Source organism: Gossypium raimondii, chromosome 9 (assembly GCF_025698545.1).
Source record: "Gossypium raimondii isolate GPD5lz chromosome 9, ASM2569854v1, whole genome shotgun sequence".
NCBI lineage: Eukaryota > Viridiplantae > Streptophyta > Magnoliopsida > Malvales > Malvaceae > Gossypium > Gossypium raimondii.
In genome coordinates this window covers 46,030,632-46,051,677 of record NC_068573.1, presented here as the reverse complement: position 1 = coordinate 46,051,677, position 21,046 = coordinate 46,030,632, and the positions used below count along the sequence as shown (strand labels likewise).

General features: G+C 32.3%; 2 protein-coding genes across 2 annotated transcripts; one reads left to right on the top strand and one right to left on the bottom strand.

Annotated features, from left to right (window-relative positions):
* Positions 1 to 3,578: 3,578 nt before the first annotated feature.
* LOC105800339 (uncharacterized) lies at positions 3,579 to 8,215 on the top strand. Its single transcript, XM_012631400.2, has 9 exons — positions 3,579 to 3,946; positions 4,288 to 4,650; positions 4,747 to 4,887; positions 4,971 to 5,074; positions 5,160 to 5,381; positions 5,488 to 5,982; positions 6,624 to 7,054; positions 7,425 to 7,518; positions 7,617 to 8,215. The coding sequence occupies exons 1-9, from the start codon at positions 3,776 to 3,778 to the stop codon at positions 7,780 to 7,782; spliced, it is 2,187 nt and encodes a 728-aa protein (XP_012486854.1). The 5' UTR covers positions 3,579 to 3,775; the 3' UTR covers positions 7,783 to 8,215.
* Positions 8,216 to 9,026: 811 nt separating this feature from the next.
* LOC105800340 (protoheme IX farnesyltransferase, mitochondrial) lies at positions 9,027 to 13,336 on the bottom strand. Its single transcript, XM_012631401.2, has 7 exons — positions 12,848 to 13,336; positions 12,625 to 12,754; positions 11,428 to 11,565; positions 11,164 to 11,297; positions 10,392 to 10,517; positions 9,934 to 10,037; positions 9,027 to 9,668 (listed from the first exon to the last, which is right to left on the bottom strand). The coding sequence occupies exons 1-7, from the start codon at positions 13,180 to 13,182 to the stop codon at positions 9,289 to 9,291; spliced, it is 1,347 nt and encodes a 448-aa protein (XP_012486855.2). The 5' UTR covers positions 13,183 to 13,336; the 3' UTR covers positions 9,027 to 9,288.
* Positions 13,337 to 21,046: the final 7,710 nt, after the last annotated feature.

The window sequence follows — 21,046 nt, the reverse complement described above, 5'->3', positions numbered from 1 at the left end:
TCTTCTTTTGGGGTTTTAGGGTTTTATCATTTCATTTTATTTTTGGGTAAATTATAGAATTAGTCAGCCCTCTATTAGTTTATTGTTTTTGGTCATTTAACTATGAAAACTTTCAATTTAGTCACTAATATTTTATATTATTTCTATTTTGATCACTCTCCAATCTCGATTAAATGGTTATGGGAAATGATGTTGTGAAATTTTTCTAACTGGTATAATAAGACATTCAGTCCTAAATACTTACATATTCTTTTAATTTGATTCTAATTCTAAATAATTCAATAAATTTAACTGCACACATTTACAAATTTCATCATTTTGATCCGTAAACACATATAATCTTAATAAACTTACATGTAAATTTGTGATTTTGATAACCCAAAAACTCAAAACCCCAAAACTCATTAAATTTGTGATTTTTATAAACTTTATTCATGATTGTGTTAATAGCATTCTAATAGAAGAACCCAAACTTTCCTATGAAACCTAACAAATACTTAACAAATAAAATGAAAATGCAAAACTTCCTATAAGCCTTTTTCAAATCATCATCTTTGCATTTTTAACAACTTGAAGAATCACCTAATAATTTATGCCCATCTCTAAGCATAAATTTTATTGTAAAACTTACCTTCATCTATTTTGTTTGCAATTTATTTAGAAAAGGATATAAACTTTTGAGTTTTCGACATTTCTAACTTGAATTTTATATTTTCTTTTATTTTGTAATATTTATATTTTAGATGCATATATTTTATAACTTAAAATTTCTTTTATACTTAAAAAATCATATGATTTTTATATATTTTCTTTTAAAATTTTAAATACTTTTATAAAAATAGATTATGACATCATCAATATTACGTGTCACAATCTAAGAGTGTCATGTATCTTATATTTAACATCGTTACAAAAAAATGTCAAAACCCTTGATGGAATGAAAATTCAAGTACTAACTTGGAACAAAAAATAATAAGTATCGACTTAGGAGAATGTGTCAAGTTCAGGGGGCTAAATGCATTTTTATATAAACATGTATAATTAATATTAGATTTTAGATTTTTTTGTAGTATATAATTTGTATTTAATTATCTGTGTTTGAGGGTTAAATTGGTGGAACTTGTAAGTGTGAAGGGTTAAATTTATTGAATTATTTAAAATTATGATCAATTTGATAGAATTTGTAATTATTGAGGATTGAATGTCTTATTACACCAATTAGAAAAAGCCACATCATCACTTCCAATACTCCAAGAGTGACCAGAATAGAAACAATCTAAAACATTAATGACCATAATAGAAATTATGTAAAATGATAGTAATTAAATTGAAAATTTTCATAGTTGAGTAACAATATCAATAATACACTAATAATGGGATGACCTAATTTTATAGTTTACCTTTTTTCCTAAGATCGTTTTCTAAATTAATATATATACTGTTTATTTATTATATTTATAATACATTTCTTGAATTGATGTCATCTTTAGTCGAGTGTCATCAATTTAATTATTAAAATTATAAAATACCTTCTTTTAAATTATAAATAATATTATTATAATGTCATTCTCGTCTTTTATAATTTTATACAACCTTTATAAAGTTCCAAATGCAAAGGATCCAACACTTATATTAAAATACAAACTTATTAGCACTTCACCTATATTAGAGTGTAACAAAATCTAATTAAAATAACTATTCAGTTTATGTATATATATATATATATGCTTGAAGAAAATTTATTCGGTGAAATATAAGTTTTCAGCCTTGTTTCATATTAAGTTAATTACATAGTAGCATCAAAATCAATTAAATAATCTATAATTAATTATTAGCAAATTTTATTTTAATCATTAAACTATAAAAATTATAAAATAATTATAAAATATATGAATTTATAATATTTTAATAACTTATTTATTAATTGTTGTAGTGTGGATTCCTTGATAAAATGATTATATACGTCAATACTTAATTTAGCCCCTAAATTATATTTTAAATATCAATTTCGTTCATTTATAAAAATAATAAAATAATTCCAAAACATTTTAAAATTACCATTAAATTGTTTTTAAAAATATTTTTAAAATTATAATGAATATTTTTAAAATATCATAATTAAAAAATCGAAAAAAATCACACAATGATTCTAATCCAATGCATGTAATAGCTTAAATAAATAAGGAGATTTTGTATGTGTTTCAATATTAGTTTTAGGGTTTAAACAAAAAATAGGTGGAAGAACAATAATAATGCCATTCATGAATGCATGTACTACGCCTAAAGAATGAGACTTGCTCAAATAAAGATTTATCATTTACTCCTAAAATTTAAACTCAAATGACCTTTGTAAGTAAACAACTTTGATCGAATACCAATCACGAGAATTCAAGTTATAATGCCCTTTGATAAAGTAAATTTACTTAAATTAGTATATACTTGGGGTTTATATTTTTATTGTCATACTTGTCTTTCCTAAAAATTCTCAATAATTAAAAGTAAAATATCATCAACAAAAGATTAAAATAATCATTTAATTTCCTCTCCAAACATTTAAACTAAATTCAATTTTAAAATTATTATTATTGAAAATCTTTTATCCAGCTTGGTAATTTGGCACAAACAAAAAAAAGTTTAATACTATTTTCATTATCTAATTTATTGCTGATATGTTTAACCAAATTGTTAATATTCATAAATTTCAAACTTAGATGAAAAATTATAAAATATTATTATTTTTATTTAAAATCTAAAAAACTATACTTGCATAATAAAAATTGAACCTTTTTTTCAATTTAACCATTTCCTTTGTTAATTTTAGTCATTTCCTTAACCTCTTTATTATTTTTTTAATTTTTTCCTTTGATTATTATTTTTTTAAATCAATCGTAGTCCCTCTTCAATCCATAAATAGGAGAATAATATGCTTCAACACACTGGAATTCACGTATTACTACATTGGTTACAATGCCTAGGAGTGTTAAATCAGTTAATCTAATCGAACTAGCATTAACTAAATTAATTGAACCGAATTTTTTTCAAAACAAATTAACCGAAATGAACTATTTTGGTTTTAACCAATATTTTTATTTTTATTTTAGGCTAAAACAAGTATAAACCATATAAAAAATCGATAATGTTCATTTAACCGAATTATCAAATAAAATTAACCGAATTAACCAAAATTAACCGAATTGGTAATAATATATTGATTTTTGAAAGTTCGGTTAATTCGGTTAATTACTCGATTTAGAACCGAATTAACTAATAATCAAACTTTCAGAAAATCATTAATCGATTTCCGATCGAATTAGATCGAGTAACTGACTGATTAACCGAATTAGTTTAATTAGATCAGTTAATTCGGTTTTAACCGAAATTTTATGACTCAATTAAAGTTAAAATTTCATTTAAGCTAAGATTGATATAACTTGAATTAAACAAATAGATTAATTGATTTTGATAATTATATTTTTTGGCACTTTTTTTATTTATCAAAAAATATATTATTTCACCATCTTTTATTTTTGAAGTATCGAATTTATTTCTTTTTTTTTTAATTTTTATTAAAAGAAAAGAAGAAATAGGGTTTCAATCAAGCAGGAAAAAAAAGGAAAACTGAAGGAAAGGAACTGAAATGGATGGAATTAACAGTTTAATCTTTAAAGTGGTTATAAAATTTGTTGAAGGGTTTTAGAGTAAAAAAAGCATTGGAATTTCAGGAAAAAAATTCAGGTGAAAAATGAGGTGAAAAAAGGGAGAAAGCGATCGAAAAATGAGAAGAAAGTGTCGGATTTGGTGGCCAAAGCAGCTATCTTCTACCCAACCATCTTGCTGTAAATTTCTGTTTGGTTGGTTCGTCACTTGTTCTTCAGATTCTCTTGACATTGTCGTCGCTTTCGCTTCCAATCGGGAGTCTTCTTCGAATCTGCAATCTTGTCTCCAGGTAATGCACTAATTCTGATTTTCATTTTCTATAACAGTTTTTATGAATTGAAATTGCTTAGGGAAAATGGCACTTGGACATTTTAAGAAATGAATATTAGTTGTGTTTTTGAAGTTATTTCTCGCTGAGTTTGTAAAGCTTAGGTAAAGTACTTTTTTCCCATTTTTTTAGAAGTTTATGTATGATTATAATTGCTTAGGATAAACGGTACTTTGAAATTAAAGAAATTTATTATTGTGTTCTGGAACAGTAATCTTGCTGAGCTTGTTTGGCATTTGGGCATGGTTTTAATTATTGGGAGTTCATTTCAAAATGTTTGGATTTTTTTTTCTTGTAAACAGGAGATCCTCCATTCTATCAATGGAAATATGCATGTATCTCTTCAAGATAAATCAAATTTTTCTTTGTTGGGTCAGTATGGAGCTTGTATTAACTATGGTCAAAATGGAGTAGAAGAGGATGATCTGAGAAAAACCTGCACTCACGGTGTAGATAGAGTTTGCAAATGCTATGGACAATGGAGCTGTGGATGCCTTAAATTTGATGGGTTTTTAGGCCAGTGTAGACAGGTATCTATGGAAAGTAATTACTGGATCGAGCTGGCCTATGATTCTCTTCGTCTTCAAGCCAGGGGAATTCATTGGGTTCCTAAATTGCACCATCTTCATTGGAAGAAGGAAATAGTGTCTCAATGTGATGTCCATGTACGAAATTCAGATTGCTTCTACTGTTTGGTTTATCATTTGGGTTGTGTTTGTCAATGGTGATTAATCCATGGCTCTTTGTCTGAACAAGTTTAGGTTATATTATACGAAACTCCAACATACGGTGCTCACCATTTCTCATTGCGATACTGGAATTCTTCTGAGCATGGGAAAGCTTCTCCTAAGAAGCCTCAGTGGGTTGATGAGCTTCAACAAAAGCAACCTTTAAATGACATGGTAAAAATAGTTCACAAGTACCTTCTTGTGGAGCTAGGACAGTTTCTATATATATACTCTTAATTTTAAAATTTTGAAAGCAGGATACAGTTGTTTTGGCGATCAACAGTGCTAGTGCAGCTCAGAAATATTTTGAGAGACATGATAGCTTCAAACAATCCTCTGCAAATATTCCCATAATTTCCATGTAATCTCACTCTAACATGATTTACCTCATGCTTTTTCCATGTATCTCTCTGCATTTTCTGATATACCACTATGTGGCTTTGCAGGTTTTGTACCTTCATGTGGCATATATTGGCCATGTCATTGGCATCATTATCTACTCTTTTTTATATTTTTATTCAGTTTTTCCATAGCTTTTTGAACTTTGAATCACAATCATGGGTATACTCTGCATCAGCAAAGGCATTTAGCAATACCTGGATAAATTTCCGAATTCGTTCTTGTCAGATCTTATATTGGCCAATCTTCCTTCAGGACAATGACCTCAGGTGACAATTTTGTAGAATATAGTGAATTCATTTAGTGATATTTCAAGTCTCAGTCCATATTGAAGTCCCCTCATTATCCTCATAAATAATATAATTTTTTTACTAGGTCTCAAACAAGTGTGGAATGTGCAGAAAAAGTTGCATTACATAAGCATTCCTTGTGGTCAAGTTTGGTTGTTGATATCCTTTTGGGAGATTTGATTGGTTTGGCACTCTTATTTCACGCAGAATCTGTCTGTTCATGGGTTTCAAATATTGCCAGTAATTTAACAAATGAGTTGTTGAGGTCAGGTTCTGTGTGGTTGATGGGTGTTCCAGCTGGTTTCAAGTTGAACATAGAATTGGCTGAAGTTCTTGGCATGATTTCTCTGAATACAATTCAAATTTGGTCTACTCTTTGGATATTTGTGGGTTCTCTCTTCATTTATTTCATCAAAGGACTTGCTATATTAGCTATTCTTTTCGGGGTGACAATACCTGCTGCTTTGGTCATAGACATGATTGTGATAGTAACATTGCATGTGTCAACACTTCATTGGTTAATCTCAATTCTCTATTCACAGCAGTTACATGCGCTAGCCGCTTTGTGGCGTATTTTCAGGTACCACTTCAGCATATCTTATTTTGGATTTGATTGGCTCCTCTAATCCAGTAAATGCGATTATAAACTAAAATCGTGTCGATTGTGTTGTTATAATACAAATATAGTAGTAACATCTGTGTCATAATGGGTTATTGCTACCTTGTCGTAGAACAAAAAACTCAAAGTAGATTGAACATATTTATTAATCATTCCAGGTCCAACAAAAATTGATCTCCACATCTGGTAGTGCTGAAATATGAATGAGATATTGATTCATGGATCCTATTTCAGAGATGGGAAAAAATGTGCTCGTGAGGATTTCTTTTTCATGTTCTGGGAGAATATACCGTACCATCTCATGAGCTCATGACATTCCATTGCAATTAAAGTGTTTCCTCATATCATTAGGTCTAGAATTCTGTTTCAATGTAAATTACTTGGAGAAGGGATCCAATGTTCTTAGAGGCTGTGTTTTTTCTTTGTTATATACCCAGATAATATCAATGTTATTATTTTGTTATGCATCTGTTATTGCTGAGCAGCATTAGCTGATAGAATCTGAAAGGCGTACAAAAGTTATCCTTTTTATTAGAAGTAAACTATTAATAAATTTTTTTAGTTGTTTCTAACTATTCTAAGAGCTGCTGTATTATTGTCAGGGGACGGAAGTGGAATCCTCTTCGTCAAAGATTAGATAGTTTTGACTATACTGTGAAGCAACATGTTGTTGGATCTCTTCTATTTACACCTCTTTTGCTTCTATTGCCAACCACATCTGTTTTTTATATTTTCTTCAGCATTATGAACACAGCCATCAGCCTTAGCTGTATGTTCATTGAAGTCATCATATCCGTTATCCATGCTACTCCTTATATTAAGATCGCCCTTCGGTTGATAAAACCTAGAAGATTTCCATTGGGGATATGGTTTGAAATCATAGCCTGTCACAATAATAGCAGCCATTCTCCCTGGAGTGCTTATATTGATAGAAACAGTTTGCCAGTTGATGAGGCACCACGAAAAGAGGATATAGATAGAACGGTGTCTAGTGTATTGATTTCAATTCTCCACAGCAATTATTTGAGTATAGGTGAGGCCTTGATCAGTTGTTCTTTGAAACTCTTGATATTCTTGGGATGACATCGGTTTCTTAAAAAGTTTGTAGTATACAATATTGTCTGGAAAGAATAAAGGAGCTAATGCATGAGAAGGGCTTATTTTTCCCTCTAGGGTTTCTCTCGGCTTTAGTTGAATGTGTAAAAAAGTTAAATTCTCACATGATGCATTAAGCTAAATCTTTTAACTTCTCCGTTCCATAATTTTTCATCTAGCAACTGAATATGAGACAGTTAATATTCTTTCTAGTCTCATTAATGTTTATATGTTTTTATGTTAGTCACTTGTTTGCTTGGGTTCATTGGAATGCCAGAAAGCTAATCATAGTGGTAAAAACCTTGCAGGACAAATGGTCTTGCCTCATTACAGAAAAGCTTTTTCCGGAGTTTCCCGGTCATATATTGCCACATCAGTTTTTGGACTTCTTAGTGGTAACAAGTAAGTGTATTTAATATCTTTTGGTGTTCTCATTCTTCTGGGCTTTCACGCTGTATTCTAAACTTATTTGTGTACCCCCTGCTCCTTCATCTTTCCAGAGTTGCATCTACTTTGGGAGCCACACTGCCCTCAACGATGCCATGGTTATGTATCCCATACAATGAATATTGGTGCCTCTGTCGTAATTCGATTCTTGCATGTATGGTAGATTGCAACTATTATAGATGTCATGATTCAAGGCCACCTTCATTTGGCCTAACTTGAGTAAATTGGATATTTGTAGCTGTTTTTAAGCGGCTTTTTTACTAGATAGAGAATTTTGGTTGGACATAAGCTGCTGCTTCATTTTTGTTTGGTTCAAACTTAGGCATCGGAGTTAACGAACAGCTTTCTCAAAGAGATGGGGGGTAGAATCAGGGGCTTACCTCAGTTAATGCTTGCAATCCCAACTTCTGCAATTCTTTTTTTTATCTCCAGACTGCCGCTTCCTTTGCACCTAATAAAAAAGGAGCCAGGGAAGTGTCAAAAGGAGATCGGGAGAAAAAAATGAAAAAAAAAAAAATCTAAGGAAAAGGTGGAAATGCGTCTTGGTTATTCATTATTAGAAATCATTTGTATGTTGTTAGAGATTGTGTATAGTAATTATTTAATTCTATTTCTAGTTTTGTTTTTTTGTAGTCCCATATTTTGTGTTTTACCATTTTTGTACCCCGCCTACTCTATATCCATTGCTTCTCATTTCATGGTTTGATGAAAATTGGGCTATATTTTGCCATCTCTAGGACCAGGACTATGTTGAACTTAAATGGTCGGTTATATTTGCACATTATTCTCCTATGATCTGATGGTTTAGATTTTACTATAGGCTGGAAACCGGGCAGATTGTATCAGTTTCAGGTTAGGTCATATTCGGTTTCGGTTCTATTTTTCTGATGAATCTGATCAGGCTAGATTTAAGTTCAATCAATTGTGTCATATTCAATTCAGATTCTTGCTCACAGGTCACTCAAGTTTCAGGTCAATTTAATTGGATTAAGTCGGATTTGGGTCCATACATATATCTATCAAGTCATTCTAAAATGTTGTCAAGGTTGAAAGACGGCAAAAGAAAGCTTAAATGAAATGAGATTTGTGTATTTTATATCAAAGAAATTTTATGTAATATATGTATTTTATTCAAAAATTGTATCTTAAAGGAAAACCTGACTACAGTGTACAAATTAAATAGCCGAAATAGAAAGAAAAAAAAGGAGAGAAAATTAATTGGATTATATATATTCAAGATTGAAATTTGTAAATGGTAAATTTGATGTAAGATGCTTTTACTATAATACCAAGTTATAGTTGAATCTTGAATTTGATAAATACCCCTCTTCTTGGTCAGCTTTTGTCACCTATAGGATTTTCGTATCCACCACCATTATGCATTGCTTTGTAGACCAGCGGCTAAAATTGTTGACAGATCAAAATAGGAAATGGCTAGAGTCCAATTCAAAACCAAACACAGATTAGTGAAAATTTTGAAATGGATCTATGCACTGCATAACAGTTTTATTCCAATGGCAGCTGCAAGATGAATGTCACTCATGGTGCTTAAACAGCTCAATCCCAACTATACATTGATTTCAAAATAAAGACAATCAAGAACCAAAACTCTGTTAAATTGAAACTTCACAGAAAAAGGCTTAATGCAAAGCCAAAGAGGTTTCGAGGTGTGCCTTTTCAATAACTTTGATTTGGTATACAAAAACTAGATGCCAGTTCGATACGTCATTGATCAACATAGGAAGGAACAGGGAGAAAGGGAAATGGAGCAATGGATGCGTATGCCACAGGTGCACGTCGTTGTGGAACAGCAGTGACATACCTCACTTTCTTCTTCTGATCATCTTCTTCACTTTCAGTTACAGCTTCGGGGAATGATGGAAGCTCAATAATTCTGTTGGGATTTTCCGCAAGGCACTGTGGATTGTCTGAGAGACGATGAAATAGGAGGCCAGACATAAATACAGGAAGATACAAAAGGCTGGCATGAAACATCCTTCTTGCTTTTTGAGTAGTCCGGTCACGATAAAATGAAAATGCTGCAGCACTTATTGCAAGGGTGATAACTGATGATTCAACACAAAACCACCCAGAAGCCACACCCCCTACGCAAAGAATTTCACTAGTTTATATATTATGAAATACAAAAGAGAATGCAAGATATGTTCCATATGGACCATACCATATACTGTAGTACTAAGATGGTTCACACAGTTTTCAGAATATCTACCAGGAAATAGATATTTGGTGCATATCCAATGTTTTAAAATAGTGTGGATATATGGTAATCAAATTTTAATAAATATAAATGCATACTAAAATAAAGGTGATAGTGCGATAGTTTTCACGTTTGGAATTAGAACAACTTACAGTCATAGGCTATGAACCCCAAAGGGATAAGATAGAGGCAGTTCCTGAAAGCAACAGCAGCTGTTCTCCGACCTGAAGCATCTGCAAGTGAAAACATCCTGTACCTGAAAATATCACGGAGTGTAGAAAATGAAGGGTTGTAAGACAGTGAAATACATTAAGAACACACAATTCACATGCAATCTTATCCATGAAGAATCATCCCTAATAACTCTTCTGAAAATCTTAACTAAATATATAATTACATCAGAAAAGAGTCACACTTCCATTTTCCAAGTTATATTATCAATAGTTGCTTACAGCAATGGAGATCCTTGAGATACTTTCTCAAAGCTAGAACATTATTTCAACACAAAACTATAAGAGAAGGGCAGAAACAGAAACATTCAATTTCCTGTGCATAAAGAAAAATAAACAGTTGCTATGTTGAAGAGATAGTAAGTTGCGAAAATGCTTACCCTCCTGCAGCATAGTCATCACGGCACAAGTATGCTAGGGCCATGAAATGGGGTATTTGCCAAAAGTAGAGAGCTGCTGGAAGAATTAATCCATTGAGAGAAATCTGACCAGAAGCTGCAGCCCATCTAAGAAGTTGGAACAGAAAATAAGAAGTCTGTCAGTAAAACAGTTAAATTTAAACGAAAACTTAATGCAACACAAAGCAAAGCCTACTTCATGATCATCTTTTTTTTTTAATAAATAAATGACCTCTATAATTTCAGTGAACTTTAATAGGGTCTTCTATAACCCCTCAACATGTGGCATACTTAAACCTACAATAGGGATTCCACATCTATCAAAACAATGCGGGGATCTTCTGTTCTTATTTCCTTTGTTTCAAGGGAGGTTTAACTTTTCCAGTTTCAAAGGTCATAAGAGGCCTTGCTCATAAGCAATTAACAAAGATCTAGAATTCCATCGGAGTCCAGAGACAATAGAAAGAAAACAGTTCTGCAAAATATTGGCCTGTGTTTTCAATAACCCAAGTCAGCTAGGGGCAAATTTCATGTGAAAAAAGTTAAAAGAAAAGCAGAAGCACCAGTTGAAAATAATATGGTAAATTTCGTACGCCATTGATAAATTCCAAACTTTTAGCATGTGAAGCACAAAATTTAACATGCATGAAAACACTTGACATTGTTTAATATCATACCAAACATAGAACACCAAGCAACTAAAATTTCTTAGATAGTCATCACAATAGTTAATAGAATTTAAAGACAAAGTTACCCTAGAAGAGGAGGAATAGCACCAACAACTGCTCCAACCCATGTATTAACAGGGTGAATTTGCTTCAATGGAGTATACACAAATGCATATAAAACAAGATTGGAAGCAGCAAGACCAGCTGCCAACATATTAGCCTGCAATAACCTTGTGGCAGCAGCAACATTAGTTGCTCATCTGACAACGTTTTAAGCGTTTGGCAAAGCTAAAAAAAATCACATTTGAAATTAAAGAAATAATGAGAAGTGAGTGAATCAATCTGGCCACCTTGCATGCCAACAGAGCAGTGCCAGCAAATCCAACAGAAGATGCCCAAGTGACTGCATGTGGTATTGCAATGCGTCCTGAAGGTAGAGGTCTTAGCCTTGTTCTCTTCATTTTGGCATCATTATTTATCTCAAACACCTAGGGACATGAATTCCATGGTTAACTGAGATGTCAGTCGGTCTAGTTACTTCATGAAAAGTAACTTAAAATACAACCACCATGCACAGACACATCCTTGCAAAATCAACAAAATCAAAGGTAACAGAATCATAGCAGAAGGTAAAAGAAAATTACAATTTGCAATTCATGAAGTCAATTCTTAGAATTTCAAAGAATTTATATTGTTTCTTTCCCTATCCCCTTCTGTCACAGGGTACTTATCCATAGCTTCTATCAGGAAAGCAATGTTGACGGATTTAAATCATGCCCAATGAGCTAAAATCCCTATTTTCCTTGATTATAGTGCAATACAACTCATTGTACTTGATTTCAAGCTCACTGACTGAACATTAAGGTATACCCTTAAGTTAATCTTTCAAAACTCACAATGAGTGGCAAGGATGAGAGCACCCTAATAGTTTAATCCATAAAAATTCCAATATGCAAAGTCCTCAAAGGCACTAGGGGAACTAGGACCATTATAGTAGTACCCATGGCGTAGGGCGCTACTTTTTGCAAATTCATTTGTGCGCTTGTAAATCCCTACGTACTAGTTGATCCAGCCCTAGTTTCTACCAAGGTTATAAAAATTAAAACTGAGGTAAAAGGGTCAAAACATCACAAAGGGGCTTCATTGAAGTGCAAGCCTTTGACACCAAAAATGTCTCTTTCCAAATGCATGAGTTAAATGAAAGGAAACCCTCAGGATAATGATGCTTTTCTTCATTTTTTTTCTTATTTCTTAAGAAAAAAAACCATACCTCCAATGATCCAAGAAAGATGATAGCTTTATCATTTTACAAGAAATCTTACACTTGAAGAAATGAAAGAGGGAAACATCGTTAAATGTGACTTTATTATGAAAATAGAGCTATTAGTTAGCATCCTTGGCAAGTATAAATAATACTGAACGCATAATAATTTGATAATTCAATCAGATCAATCAAAACTCGAATTCAGATTTCTCAATACTAAAGTTGTGCTTAACATAGCGTTCAATGAAAGCAATCAAAGACAGAAAAGAGTAAGAAAGGCAACCTGATTCAACGAATTCGCAGATGCAGCAACCATCATGGTTCCAGCACAGGTATAACAAAGACCCGCCAAATCAACGGCGTTTCCACTCCCTAGCACATATCCAGTCCCCGAAGTCGCCACCACCAGCATACTACCAAAACGAATCCAGAAACAAAAAAGTCAAAATTCAAAATTCAAAAATCAAAACTTAAAAAATTGCCTAAATATCTTAATGACAATTGACCTGAGACGAGCCTTGGAGAGCTCCCAGTAACACCGACCGTAGTGACGAGCAAGCTGGACCGCATCTCTAGCTTTCAAACTCAAAGGAAGATAGGCGTCAGATTTGTTAGCGAGAAACCCTAGCTTTATAACGGAACCGGATGAGGGAGACGGTGAAGGCACCGCCGATGAGCAGTAGAAGCGTTGATGAGAAGGAGAAAGTGCCTGATCTACGACGCCGTTTGGACTAAAGATGGAGAAAGCAGATGCGTAATGGAAGTAATTAGGATTGGCGGAGGAAGAAGAATAAGAGAGAAGCTTCGAAGAGAAGCTTACAGTGGCGGAGTTTCGCCACATGGTTTTCTGAGATTTTTCGAACGGAAACTTTTGCAGAAATTTTGGGTATTTACTTTAGCAGTTCCTCAATAAAAAACCAAAAGAGGATTTTCTTTTTTTTCTAAATATTTGTTCTTTTGGGGATGCTGACCGTCGAGAGAGACGTCACAGTGGAAGACTCAAGATGATGAGCTTTATTTCCCTTATCTCCAACAGGTAAATACACTATTTGGTACCTTAGTTTGACTTTAATTTTTAATTTAGTACATGAGTTTTTTTTTAATTTGGTACTTGAATTTGATTTTAGCGTTCAATTTGGTATTCTTACAAAATCACATTGTGTCACCTAGTGATATTTGACACGTGTATTCTAGAAAAAAACATAGGTACTTAATTAGTAATAAAAAATGAAAGTCATGTATCAAATTGAACATTGAATTAAACTCGACACCTTAATTGGGAAAAAATCAATTATTAAATTGAAAAAACCCATACAACAATTTGAATATTGAAGTCAAACTCAAGTATCAAATTAGAACAAAACAAATAAGGTATCAATTTGAATTTTGGAATCAAACTTAGGGTGGGTTTAGAAGGGTGGTGTGTTTACTTGCAGTTAATGTAAAAACAGCGGTGGCGGTGAGATTAGATATTGTAGTGATACTGTAGTGTGAAACAAAAAGTAAGCTAAACGTACTGCACCACCCATGCAAACCCACACTTAGGGCCTCTTTGGATGGACGGTGCGTTTACCTACGGTCAGTGTAAAAACAACGGTGATAGTGAGATTAGATATTGTAGCGATACTGTAGGGTGAGACAATATGAAAACTAAATACACGGCACTAGAGGTAAATTCCCATCCAAAGAGGTTCTTAGGTAGTAAGTAGTTTATTACCATTTTATTTTGGAGAATTCTTGGATAGTTCCACTAAAATGAGGTGAAATTACAATTAAACATTAAACTATGGGTAAAATTTTGTTTTGGTTACTTAACCAAAAAAAAGTTACAATTTGATCATTGAATTATTCAAAAATTTTCATTTAAGTCATTAGACTATTAAAATCGATGCTATATGGCTTCCTCTTTTTGCATTGCTTGAGCCAATTGAAAACTCCCTTTCTCCTTTTCTTTTACAGTTTAATTTTTTTTTCATGAAACAATTTTAGACGTCACAAATCTACGAACTAAAATTGAAACAACTTTTTCTTTGATATTTGACATTGACCATCAAACCGACTCGAATTTAAGGTATGTTTTTATACTCGTCAATAGGTACTGATCCACTATACTAATCATCGAATCGCTACTTGGAGCTCATTGGTGAAACTTTAAAAAAATAACAGTTTAGTGACTTAAATGAAAATTTGCAAATAGTTTAGTGACTTAAATGAAAACTTTTGAATAATTTAGTGACCAAATTATAACTTAAAAAAAAACTTACCCATAATTTAGTGGTTAATGATACACTTTATGTTTAAAAATAGGGTAAATTACACCAACAGTCACCCAACTTTGGGGTAGCTGACAAAACAATCACCTAGGTTTCATTTCAGTCACTCAACTTTTGAAAAGTTACAAACCAAAGTTACAAAATAGTCACTAATGTTATAAAAAAGTGACAAAATAGTCACTGATTAACAGTTTCCGTTAGGGTGTTAACAGGATCGCTGACGTGGCAAGTTAACCAGCTGATGTGGCAAGTTAACTTGCCACGTTGGTGAAGTGGCTGATGGGTCTTGGTTTGGGGCGGGTTTAGGGAAAAATTGAAGGGTTACGGGTTTAGGGGTAAAAAATTAGAAACATATTAGGATTAAGGGGATTTGGGGGGGGATTGATTTGGGGAAATTTTGATTGTGATTTGGGGTTTGTTAAGGTTAAAATTTATTTGAGAATCGATTAAGAAGGGTTTAGGGTTAGAAATCGATTCAATAATTGATTAATAGGGTATAAGGGTTTAGGGTACGATTGGTCTTTTTTGTTTGGGGAGAAAAGAAGACGAAACCAGAAACCATTCAGTGTTTTTGATTCTCAACGACAATGGGCAATAAAAGAAAAGCTACCAATCTTGTTACATCCACTTTAACGGGTAAGCTGTTGCATTTAGTTTTTTATTTTTTGGATTTCAATGTTGTTATTTCGATTTAGGGTTATTTCAATTTCAATTTTAATTTCGATTCTAATTTTGATTTTGATTTTGATTTTGATTTCGATTTTGATTTCAATTTTGAAACACTCACTGATTCTGATTTTAATTTTGATTTCAATTTCAATTTCGATCTCGATTTAGATTTAGATTTAGATTTCTATTTGGATTTCAGTTTGGTTATTAAAATGTATGACATATAATGTGTATTGTATGCCATGTGCATGATGTTTATTGTTTGTATTTGCCATTGTATGAATGCCATTATCAAACTGATGTTTATTGTGTATATCTGCCATTGTTTGTATCCAAGCTGCTATATTGTATGTGGTAATATCAAAATTTGTTATTTACCTTCTTTATTGTACTAGTTATTGTCTGTTATTGTCTGTCATGTGCATGAAAAAAATGGTTGTGTTTGTGTTAAATTATTTTTGTGTTGGTTGTTGTCTACCATGTGCATGATAGAAATGGTTGTGTTTGTATTAAATTATTGGGTATTTTGTATTGGTTATTGTCTGACATAAATGGTTAAAGTGTTTGCCTATGTTGTCTGCCTTTATTATGAGTAATTTTTTTGGCAAGTTTAATTGATGACAATTTTAATGAGAATGAAGAAGAAATATCTAGTAGTGATGTGTCTGGTAGTGATGCATCTGAAAGTGGTGTGTCTAATAAGATAAGAGTTAATTTAGATGGTTTAAACATGGATGGTATAAAGTAGATGAACTGTGTGATAGTGATGATTCTGGGAGATTAAATAATGCACATGAATCTGACTCAGATGGCTAAAATTGGCCTGAGTTCAACCTAGAGAATGACATGAGTAATCCCAGACTTAAGGTTTGAATGTTATTTAAGTTTAAAGGCAGTCTAAAAGAAGCTGCCAAGCAGTATGGTAGGTTGAATAGTTATTTTATTAAGTTTCTCAAAAATGATTTAAAAAGGTTAAAGCCAGTCTGCAGTGAAAAATGTTCTTGGTTCATATGGGCTTTTAGGCTAAACCCTAATAACCCTACTGACCAGACTTGGCAAATTAGGAGTTCAAACCCTAACCATACTTGTTCATAAGTCTACAAAAATAGGAATGTAACCTCAGCTTGGATAGGTGAACATTATAAAGAAAAATTCATTGTTGATCCTGATTATTCTCTGAAATCATTACAACAAGATGTCAAAAGAGATTTGTGTTGCATAGCCTGTAATAGCCCATTTTTGGTAAAATCGGAACAGTGGTTTTGGGACCACAAATTTGATTCTGGAAGGGAGATTTATTTTAATATTATTTTATAATCTACAGTACGATAATAATGTCATATGAAAATTTCGTAAAGAAATTTTACCGATTACATGTTTAATTTGACAAATAACCAAATTATACAAAGTACAAAAGTTGAGTTCTAAAAGCTAAAGAGATTAAATAGCTATAGAACTTTAAAGTGGAGGTCCTTATATGGTAAGTAGACCATTTAAAAATGCTTAGTGGTTAAGGATGATGATTCATCCATGGAAAATAAAATAAAGAAAATGATGAAATTGGAAAGTGAAAAAAATAATAGATGATAATTAATTACATAATGAAAAGATAATATTTTTATCATCTTTCCCAAATTAATTCCATGGAAACCCTAGCGAAGAGAAAGTAGCTCAAGCAAGCTTATTTTGATCAATTAGGTATGTTATCTTGTCTCGTCTTTAATGATTTTTATATTTTCGAGATTGTAATAGCTTAATCTAACTATCATGGGGACTAACTTGTAAAGTTATCAAAGAACTAGGGTTTTGTCATTGATGAACATAGTTGAATTATGAAGTTTTATGGTGGAAAATGAAAGGTTGTTGATAGATAAACAACTTTTGTAAAAGGAAATTTGATGAAAATTTGATTTAGGGACTAAATTATAAAGATGTGAAATTCATGGAAAAATTCTAAATTTTATTAAATACATGGGCTGTAATTTTTACATGTAAAAATCAACTAGGCTTGTAATAAGGATTAAATTGCATGAATTTCATTTTCCGAGCCTAGGGACGAAATCGTTATTAATTAAAAGTTTGGGGGCAAAACGATAATTTTTCCAAAGATGTGAATTGAATTAAAATGAACATAAATTGATGTTAAATTCATTCATATAGGTCTGACTAGACCAAATTTGGAGTTAGAATGAGAAAAAGAGAAAATATCATATTAGTTGATGTTATGTACACGAAGGTAAATTCGTGTAACTAAATTGTGTATTTATATGTTTTAAATTGAATTATATGTATGTGAATTGTATCATTGTCATGAATATGAAATTAATCTTATATCCGACAAAGCCTGATGCATGATAAGTCCCGTTTGAATAATGGAATTCGATGGATACGAGATTTCCTGAATTGTTTGTAGTCCTGCATATGTTGCGGACACACCACAACTCCTATGAGCATCCCGTTATAAGCCCTCTCGAGCTTCCCGTTATACGGTTCCTGCGAGCATCCTGATCGGTAATGATCTTGCATGTGTTGCGGACTACCGCAACACTTTGTGAGCATCCTGTTATATGATCGGTTATGATCCTGCATATATTGTGGACATAAACGCAGCTCTTTGTGAGCATCCTGTTTTATGATCGGTTGTAATCCTACATATGTTGCAGACACAAACGCAGCTCTTTGTGAGCATCTTGATATGGCTCGCTTGAACTTCCCAATATATGGCTATTCAGAGCTCCTGATTAATGGCTCTTCGTGAGCTTCCGTTAAATGGCTCTTTGTAAGCTTCCTGATTAAAAGTTCCATGTGAACTTCCTAATTATGGCTCTATGTGAGCTTTCTGTTATATATCCCAGATAAGTTTCCTGAAAGGCTATTTGTGAGCTTTCAGATTAATGGCTTTTAGTGAGCTTCCTGTTATATGGCTCGAGAGACGATTTTCCTATTATATGCTTTAATGAGCACTCCCGAATATGAATTGACGGATTGCTAATTTGTACACTTCGAGTGTACTACCTAAGTATCTATCGATATTTCAAATAAAATTCAATGAGCAAAATTCTGACATGAGAAGATATGAACATGAAATGAATTATTACATGTATCTGCCTGAAATACATGAAAATGATAATACATGATATATGGAAATATGAGATAATGCTATATGGACATGGAATTTGTTTGATGAATATGTTCATCTATGATTATATATTTGTACACCTCGATCGTATTACCCGTGTAACCATCAACATTTCAATTGATTTAATGGGTAAAGTTCCGACATGAAATAATCTGAAATCGAGACAAATTATTATGAAAATGTACTTGAAATACATGTATATGATTTGTATATGTTATATGAGTACATGATGTGGAAAGCATATTTATATGGAAATATGATTACAGTTGAACCCATGCATATTTCTTGATATTTGAATGAAATATATGACTAACAAGGATGATGAATATATGTGCTAGGGCTTGTGATCAAATTGGTTGAATGTGTCTTGCATGTTTATCTTGAACATGAATGAATGGTAAGTTAATTACCATGTTATACGAACTTACTAAGCATTACGTGCTTACTCCGTTTTATTTTCCCCTGTTCTATAGTAATTCGGAAGCTTGTTGGATTGAAAGCTTGACGGAGATCACTCACACTATCCATTGGCCTATTTCGGTATATACATGGTAAATCAATTATAATTATAAAGGCATGTATAGGTTATTCAGCCAATAATGGCATGTAAATGTTTTGAATGAAACTAGCCATTGGAATGACTTGTGTTTGACATATTTTTGATATGTTTATAAGTGGATCTATCATGTTTGAAGAATGAATGTGATCATGCATATATGCATTTAGTAAATAGGTAAGTATGAGTGATAGATTAACATGATAATAAATTGTCATCTGAGGTACCTAAGGATACATTGGTTGTATGTGATATTATGTCATGTTTAAGACAGGATTTGGGCTTGTTTTAAATGCTTTGATATGGTTTGTAAATGTGTTTAAGTGTTGGTGTAGGTGGAAGACAAGTTGGGTGAGAAATATGGCTTAGAAATAGCCTATTTTCGTCTACACGGACGTTTGTCTCAGCCGTGTGTGAGACAAGGCCTAGCACATAGGGGTGTAACTTGGCCGTGTGTCCCCTACATCTTTAAAATTTCAAAACAGAATGCCCGGGTATTTACACACGACCTAGCACACGGGCGTGTGTCTTGACCGTGTGACCCAAGTTAGAGAGTTATATGGTTTGAGACACGGGCGTGTGACCCCTGCACATTTTAAAAAAAATTTGAGTACTCGATTTAATCCTGACTCGTTTCTAATGCATGTTTTGGACCTCGACGGTTCATATAAGAGACTTTATGTTTGATTTCTGACATGAGTACTTTATAAAATGAAATATCTGTTTACTTGATCTGTAAATTTTGGTAATGTTTCGTAACCCTGTTCCGACGACGGATATAGGTTAAAGGTGTTACATTTATTGGTATCAGAGCTACGATTTAGTCAATTCTTGGACTGAAAGTATCATATGTGAAGTTTAGAAATACATGTTATTATATAACCTGTGATAATGTGATATCTCCCGACTCTGATGAGAATTATTTTACTAATTGACAGAGATGTTTTCCAACCAAGCTAATTCCTATAATGTTGAAAGTGATACTCAAGTATCTGAGTAAAAATGTTGCTTATGATGAGTAGAGACTCATAAAGGTATGAAATAAATGTTTTATAATACATGTTGATGATAAATGTTATGTTATATGCGTGTATATATATAAAAGTCAAATATTGAGGCTTTACAACCTTCACCCCCTCACCAGTATAGTCTTATACAATAAAATTCACAATATTTATATTGATTAAGTTCACAAGTGTGAAACCGAAAAGTTCAGTGGTTAAATGATTAATAATGTGGTCAGAATTGGGAATGGGTTAGCAAGTAAAGACGGTTTTAGAAGAGATATCAAATTATTCTAAATATTATTCGGGATATACAATGTTGTTATTAAGAAAGAAGTTATTCACGAGTAATCGATTTATTCAAGTATGACATGGTTTTTAAAGAATGGGTTAACCGAAACTTATTATGAATTGATTTCTTTAATGATTAGAATAATGTGAGATCATTGATGACTGTAGTAGTCAGTGGGATAGTGTTAAAATTACAAAGATATCTGAAAGCAGCTGTTATAGTTGAGTATTTTACAACGATCTCCTCTGGGTATTCTATATGTTCTATTATTCTCAGAGACATATGTAATTGTTCATGTTCAGATGTGATACTTATCATATAGAAAGGCTAGCTAATTATAACAATAGACAGAATTATTGTAAGTCTAGTTGATTCATGAGTGTTATTGCTCTATTTTTCTTCAGTTTTCTAATCAATTATGTTTGAAAGAAGACTTGATGATAAGATTCATATGATACTATTTTCTACTTCTACTGGTTGAAGCTCTGAATTGTAAATATGAAATTTGTATTGTCTCTATCACAGCTGTTTCTAGTGCGTATGTGCAATATTACTCTTCTGGATTTTCTCTGGGATATCATCAATCTTTTTATTATTCAATGTGGTTTTTATTCTTGGAAAATTCAGTATACCTTCACATTTTGGATTTCATTATCTTGGTTTTCTTGTCATTCTTATGATCTAATCTTATCTATCAAATATGGTTTATCTGTGAAAGATATTCATTGGCCGGAGGTAATTACATTTATTACTGTTATAAATCCTGACTCGA